This window comes from Rhincodon typus, chromosome 2, assembly GCF_021869965.1.
Source record: "Rhincodon typus isolate 14 chromosome 2, sRhiTyp1.1, whole genome shotgun sequence".
NCBI classification, from domain to species: domain Eukaryota; kingdom Metazoa; phylum Chordata; class Chondrichthyes; order Orectolobiformes; family Rhincodontidae; genus Rhincodon; species Rhincodon typus.
In genome coordinates this window covers 97,127,451-97,135,117 of record NC_063333.1, presented here as the reverse complement: position 1 = coordinate 97,135,117, position 7,667 = coordinate 97,127,451, and the positions used below count along the sequence as shown (strand labels likewise).

The 7,667-nt window shown below is 38.9% G+C and overlaps 2 protein-coding genes across 3 annotated transcripts in view; both read right to left on the bottom strand.

Annotated features, from left to right (window-relative positions):
* The window catches only part of LOC109927000 (homeobox protein Hox-A3), a 44,639-nt gene extending 42,419 nt beyond the window's left edge, over positions 1-2,220 (bottom strand). For both annotated transcript variants that reach the window (XM_048611170.1, XM_048611201.1), the window contains exon 1: positions 1,716-2,220. The gene's annotated coding sequence lies outside the window, so the exon portion shown is untranslated. The remainder of the gene's footprint in view (positions 1-1,715) is intronic.
* Positions 2,221-3,201: 981 nt separating this feature from the next.
* LOC109927006 (homeobox protein Hox-A7) lies at positions 3,202-6,650 on the bottom strand. The gene is made up of 2 exons (XM_020526902.2): positions 6,137-6,650; positions 3,202-5,106 (listed from the first exon to the last, which is right to left on the bottom strand). Exons 1-2 carry the CDS (start codon positions 6,528-6,530, stop codon positions 4,874-4,876), a joined length of 627 nt encoding a protein of 208 aa, XP_020382491.2. The 5' UTR covers positions 6,531-6,650; the 3' UTR covers positions 3,202-4,873.
* Positions 6,651-7,667: the final 1,017 nt, after the last annotated feature.

Below are 7,667 nucleotides of genomic sequence, written 5' to 3'. Positions count from 1 at the left end.
CTTCCAGAACCGTGGTTCTTCGAGAGTTTAAATGATCGAACGTTTTTTGCTATCTTTTACATAAATAGTGGTTGCATTCTGAAAGCTTCCAATAACTCTGCATTGCTTTATCACAACTAAACAGGCCTATTCATTAAACTCACGATTCACTGACAACACTGTTTCTTGTTATGGTATCGGGATTCATTCAAATTCTTCGTTAAATTCGATTTCATATTTCTTACACCAGGAAAACAAATTCCATAGAAACTCTCTAATATCACAAATATGGGTTGTTACCACGCTTAAACGATATAATTAAGGAGGCATCGTAGATTTAAAGTAAGCAAGCTTACTACTTCTCAGTCTTTATCAATAACAAACTGTATTTGTCCATTTCGATCCATGAAAACGCATACCTTGACTTTTAACTTTAGCACATCTATGGCACATTTACTAACCATCAATACGGATCAAATAACTAATTGGCGCAATGCATTTCATAAGTACAAGCATTGCACTCAAAAGCCTAATATAGTCTAAGTGATACACCGCGTGATGTCTCGCGTTTCTGAGAGCAAAGCCCACAGTTTCACTCATTTTTAAACGGCAACAAATAATTTAATGCAAAAGCGCTTTAAATGCTATTTCAGTCGAGTTCAGTGTGTGGTATTGTACAAGCAAACTGCTGATTACTGGACATATCCACCAAGCAACACATTGAACGGTTAGTTTAAGAATGCAAGTCAACCACTTCATCAGTAACACATGACCAAGAGAGACGCTGTGCAGCAGCACCACAAGTTTAACCACACTCCAAACACACGGTGGCAGCAACGAGTCCAAGAGGACAGCCAACATTAATAAATATCCAAACGAACACACACATCCTCAGTCAGACAGGTCCAAGTGCCTTAGTGTCAGAAAGACAACGTCCGCGTTAAGTAAGAAAAACAACAGACAGCAAATTTGCATGCTCAGACCCGAAATAGAATATCTTTGATCATTTCTCATTCTTGAGCAGCCTGCAGCACTGAAATTAACCACAAATAACTAGGGATGATGATTCACAAATAATCACTAAATCATACATTAGATTTCTACCAGAAAATGTTTGAACAAAATAACAGAAGTAGATACTAAAATTTATTGCATCTTAAACGAAAACTATGCGAAGCAAGAACAGCAATTCAAAAGAAATAAATCATTTAAATGAAGAACGGTCACCTTAACCGATTATTTATTTTCAAATGGAATAAATAGTTTATTTTTCAACTGCAATGAATCTGCAATAGATTGCATTACAACGAACCTCACCCCCAGATTCCCCCTACATGACATTTAAAAACTGAATCAATGCTCGTGTGTTACTTTTGTCAATTTGATCCTTATGCAAAACACTTTGAAACGAACAGATCGGCTGTTGGCCAGAAACAACCAGAACGTAAGACGTCAAAAACATTATCCACACTCATTTCAAAACAAATAGATGTCAAAAAAATTGCAAATGCATAACAACTGTCCTTAAAACGGTCAGATTACACTCAATGAATGCTCAATTAGCGCTACATTTCGAGTTATCACAATTCAAAGGTCATCGGCACTTTTAGCCTGATGCTCTTTAACTTTGGCAAATTAAAGATCTTTAAAGGTTGGCTTTTACAATAACTTTGCTTAAAGGGCATTTTAAAAATGCTTGTGTTTTGCAGAGCTACAACGCTGAGAATGGGCCTTACCTTGCTGCTGATTCCACCCCCTCGGCCTGACAAGTCCGGGCTCTGCACAGACCGGCTGTCGTATTTATTGAGCCCCAGTGTCAGTGTTTGCAGTGCCCGTGTCTAGTTTGACAGCTGTCCGTTCAGCTCCATCCCAGGCCCCTGGCTCCCGCATTCCGCCAGCGGCGTTTGGTGACGACCTGCAGGAAACTGCCCTGCGGATCAGAGCCGGCGCTTTTTAATCCAATGCTCCACCTTCCGTGGAGAAATTCGTAGCTGCCAGCCACGGGATCTGTGCTGAAAGCTTGGATGCATTGAAACTCCATAGGCGAATAATCACTGCGCTCGGAGGGGGTAAAAAGAAGAAAATATGCGTTGCTGAAAGCCCGCAAGCTCTCACATCCGAACCAACACGCGCTTAGCAAAAGAATGCAGTTCTATAGTCGCAAGGGAAATTATAAAAAGTTCATGTTCACGGTTACACTCCACATGACTTTCAGTGGCCAATGGAAAAACCGAACAACTCGTAAAGTTCTATTGCAAAGTTGTAAATTTTCATAAAACAACAACGGATTTATGACATTTCCCCATGACTATTAGGAGGCAGGTCTTAGACGCCATTTTTAACAAAGAGTCAAGTTAAAATTGTGAAATTATTAAAGATATTTTCCACGGTTTAAAAATAATTTTCTAATTTCTGAAGCTACGATATTATGATCATAACACTCGTTTGTAATTCGTGTTTTTTTTCACAGAAATCATTAGTTTCCGCGTTCAGGCGATTATTGTAACGAATCAATTCTGGTTTACGTATCATTGCATTTCTTCTAGTTTGCTCGTTTCTTGAATGTGTTACATTTTAAAAATGGCAATGTGTTCGCTCTATTTCGTGGGGGATCGAGCTACGAGTTACAGTGCCGCACTGCATGCATTACAAATAAAGTCTGCGCCTGTCCGAATATTCCTTCCAAGCTCGGCGATGAAAGAACGACTCGGTTCCTTCTTATCTGAATTACAATTTTTGTTCGTTATGAAACCAGAGACTACGCTCACTATGTTCTCATCTTTTCCATTTTTCTTAGACTCTTCTGAAAGGGAAATGAGCTCAATCAGGCATCGGGTCCAGCTTGCTTCATGAGAACTTTAGCCCATCATCGACCTAACCTTCGTCTTAATTCAGATGCATTGCTTGCAAATACGGTCTTATTTAAAAATATTCTTGTCAACGATAACCAAGTGACCGTAATGTGCACAAAGGACGTTGCCGTCTTCGGTTTTAATCTGTCTAAAATGTACTCACTTCGTGGACAAAAATTATGTATTCATTTGTTTCGGTGAAAAACAGATTGGATGTCGATGAATGGACTGTAATATAAAAATATGTATTTGTTATTCTGAAATAATTTATATTTAATTGCTGCTGTTAATGATACTATCTCTGTCTTTTAACGAATCATGGGGCCACTCATTTGGTGGTAAACTGCTCAGGCCAAGAAACAACACACTGTTTATTCAAGCACCGTTTAATATTTCTCGTTTTTGTTTGTCTACAGAGACTCCATTTAAAGTATACATGGCTGGAACGAATATATGCTTTTTAAATAGATTGCACCTTAAACCTTTAACATCGGTTATTATTTAACAACACATACACATATTACAAAGCAAACTTTCCATTGACAGATACCATACCGAATATGGAACCACAATATATCTAGTCGACGATGCTGTTCAGAATTTCTATTATTACATTTGGTTACTGTTTTTCCTTAATTTTATAATTTAGACAGTACACATGTATAAGACAACTGACACAACAGACTTAAAGAAAGACAATTACATCATTCAATAATGCATGGCTGCTTGAAATCTTTAGCAGGTTTACATTTTAATGCCATCAATCAGAGAGAAATATAGCAATTTCCCCCCTTTATATATAACTTGTTTTGCTTTTTTTTACATTAAAGTATTTAAGCACAGTACGAAACAACTCAATTCGCGTCAAATGTAAACTGGTATCTAGGTAGTTATCACTATGTTGTGTTATAAAGTGGCTATATAAGCACCTCCTTTAAAAAAAACGTACATCAGAATATTATTCACATTTTTGTTCTCATATAATGGGTACTGTTTAGAGAAGTGCGAAAAGTCTAGACTCCAAGAACACTCTCTGTCAAGAAACGAATATTCAATTCGAACATTTAGGTAGTTTCCAAAGACGTGCAAGATGTCCACTATTGTGGTTTAGGTAGTTACATTTCATTGCTATGTGAAATGAAAATCTTCTTCATTTTGTTAACAGAACGGTACATCTCGGTGTAAAGCGACACACTCAGACAGCAATGGAGAAGTAATGTAAAAAACAATAAAAACGAAGAATTGAATAGAAATAAATTATTTTATTCGACCGGTTAGCTTTCTGTCAATTCTTGCTGTGTCTGTTAAAGTGACTCAAGTACTTGGTCTCTGGATTGGACTGGAATCGACTGTCTATTATCACGGTATTTTTGTTTTGTGAATAGTGAGCAGGAATACTTCAATACATGTGAAGAAGAAATGTCAGCAGAAGTAAAAATAAGTTTGAGAAGTAGTTCAGTGCATGAGATATATTTTAAAACACGTAGTGGTATTTGAATTTTGCATTATCTAGGTTAGAACGATAGTTTACATTTAGTTTTATCGGCTAACGTTATCCCGTTGATTGCACTACGGGAGGTTCAGAATCCAAATCTAATTCATTTCATTCTAATAACAGAGAAGAAGGATTTCGAATTTCTTTCGAGTTCCTTGCAATATTGAGGACAAAGATTCTCAATTAAACTTGAGAAAACAAGCATTTCAAATTTGACTGCTTCCCTGTTGCATTTGCGGACAAATGTTCTAAGTCCTTCCACTTTCCCTTTGTTAATGAAAACACGGATTCTGAACTCAATTCCTAGCTCTCTACCAATGCCAATAAAGATTTTGTTTTTTTTAAAGAAATAACTGAAACCAAAATCAGTGAACTTTGAATTTTAAAGACATGATTTTGAAAGAGGTTATTAAAACACATAGGTAGTATCATGAGTGCTAGCGCACATTTCTGAAATAGTCCACGATTGTGGTTAGCTAGTCAAATGTCATGGTTTAGCGGCTGCAGAGCAACTTTCTTCGCATAGTTCAGGATTTAGCTGAGAATTTCATTCCTGCTTTTCCTCGGTCGTGGTGCTAGAGCTCCCAGCTTTCGTTTCTTTTTTCCATTTCATCCTCCTGTTCTGGAACCAGATTTTGATCTGCCTCTCAGTCAGACACAGAGCATGGGCGATTTCAATCCGTCGCCTGCGAGTCAGATAGCGGTTAAAGTGAAATTCTTTCTCCAGTTCCAGCGTCTGGTAACGGGTATAGGTCTGCCGCCCTCTTTTTCTGTCAGGGCCTGCGAAAGAGAGGAAAAACAGAACAACCAACCCATGAAACCAGCTTTTAAAACCACCTTTCATAAATACACAACGTAGGCAGTGTGGACAATCCCATATATGTTGTTTTCAACATCCCCTCGTCATCTCTGCTCTTACAGAACCCCATTGAAATATTTGTGGCTGAACTAAGTATTCAGAGGATTTGCCAAGGCTCTGGTTTAAGATGCAAATTAACTTTTGGGATCTGAGTGGAATCTTCTTACAGCAAAATGGTTTTTGAAAAGAAAAATAGGTTTTCAGTGCAAATCACTTCGTGCTCTGAGTAGTTTATTTACATCCCAGCGGTTGCCGGAGTAACATTTCACCTTGTTTAGAGGTTGGAGTATTAATATTTCAGACACAGGAATGACAGGTAGCGACAATCGTAAGCGTTTATGCGCGTGAGTGTTTTTATTTTTCAAAACTATTCGATTCTAACGCTAGCAATTGAAATGACAATTTCACTCTTGTAGTTCGAGCTCGTATGTTATGGCACCGAAGTAATTCTTTTCAAATACGGATTTATATCTACAAAGCGGGTGGGGTGGGGAGGGGGGGAAGCTTCACAAGCACCCAAAGATCTTTCATGGAGTGAAAAACAAAGAGAGAAAAAAAAGCTTCAGTTCTACGACCTTGCCCAATCTGCAAACATACTTTAGACCTGCAATGTATCATTCCCCATCCACTCAAGAAAAGTCGGTGTTTTTATCCCGCGTATCAGTAAAGAACATTGCTCTCATTTGATGTTGATAAAAGTGGGTAAACAAGCAATATGTGAGTTGCTGTTAACTTTAAAGGAACGGAAGTCGAGTGCTTTTACGAGGATTGTACTGATTAATTGTGCAATAAAAGTTTTATGATTGCTATCTACATACAATACTACGTACATTTGAGGAACTGGTCCTCAGCTACCATTAAAACTTTTAACTACCTTCAGGATGTAGTGGCGCTCATTTTAACTGGTCATTTGCACGTTTTCTCGTCGCTATGTTACACTATGTCCCATACCTGCATTCCTCATCCAGGGGTAAATCCGGAAATTGCTCTCTGCTTGAGGGTGCACGTTTGTTTGATCCAATTTTTCGCAACCCTGTTTGCTCAGATCGCTGCAAAGAACTGGAATGTTCTGGTCTAAGGCAGAGCAGCGCAGGTTGTAGGAATCGGAATTTAGGTTATAACCTGTGTTGTACATGGAAGGGCCGTGATAGATTGCACTGTTAACATTGTACAGGCCGGCCATCGAGGCTGGGAAGGCGCTGGCGCTCGCTCCATAGCTGGATCTTTGTGAGTTGGTAGCAAAAGCGCAAGAAGTTGCTTCTGTAAAGCCACTCGCGTTCTGGAAAACGGATGTCCCCGCCGTATATTTGGGAAAAAGAGCATTCACATAATACGACGAACTCATAATTTTGTCTGGTGATTTGTTGGCCAGGACTCTTCAGTGTCGGTTTTACGAGATAGCGTGATAAATGGTAGCATTACACCCCCGATTTACACCATGCACCCATTTTCCTTCGGCCCGACTCATTTCTATTCACGTGACCTGGCCATGTGATCCCTTCACCCAATAGCATTCCGCATCGCAGGTGGTAAATAGCATGTTATTCGACTATTTTCAAAAAGATATTGTACAAAAATCACTCACAATCTTTTAAGATTGAAAGTATCGATAGACTGCGTCACCTTAAAAGGTCAATGTTCTTCTGTTAATTTTTTTTTCCAAGCCACTGTGCCATTTACATGTGAAGGTTTTGGGAATGCAGGTATGATTCCAACATTGTTGAGAATAAGATATGTGATGAAACTCATACAATTTGGCCGTATATTAAAAGAAGCAGCAATCATGAATAGTAACATATTCGCCCTGGTATAACATTTAGGTGCATTCTACGCTGTTTGGTTTAAAAGAAAAGGTTAGGTGGAAGAATTGAAAATAAATGAGCCGTTGTATTTTTCTCTTTACTCCCCCTCCCCAACCCTGCACCGCCCCCCCCGCCCCCAACCCCATGCAGTTGTTTGCTGTATTACGATGCCATCAAGGCATTATACACAGTCAGAGACACAGGAGATTTACTGAATTAAGATTGAATGTACATCTAAACTCAAGATTAGAGAATAATCCTTGTGGGTAAATAGTAAGGGTTACAGATACAAGATATATATTGCAGCATCAAAGCTCAAAATGGCTGTGATGTTAGCCTCTGATACGAACTCTCGGATTTTTGTTTTAATATTTAAGCCTGTTCTTATATTGATTTACTGAAATGGACGAGTTCACTTTGGAGATGACCACATTTCCTCTGACTGGTTTCAGTGCAACAACTATTCCGTAGAAACCTTTTAGAGTTGCTAGGTAATCTGAATGGAGCCCCGCAGGGGATTTACCCCGGGTATCGTTTCCGCCTTCTGTTTTACAACTTTTTTTTCTCTCTCGTTCTCTCCCAATCCTCTCGTTAGATCACAGAACTTGTCTACGAAGCTGTTGTCCACAATGTCCGGGCACATTGTCCAGTTACTGTGTTTAAGGTTTTCGTTCCTCTCG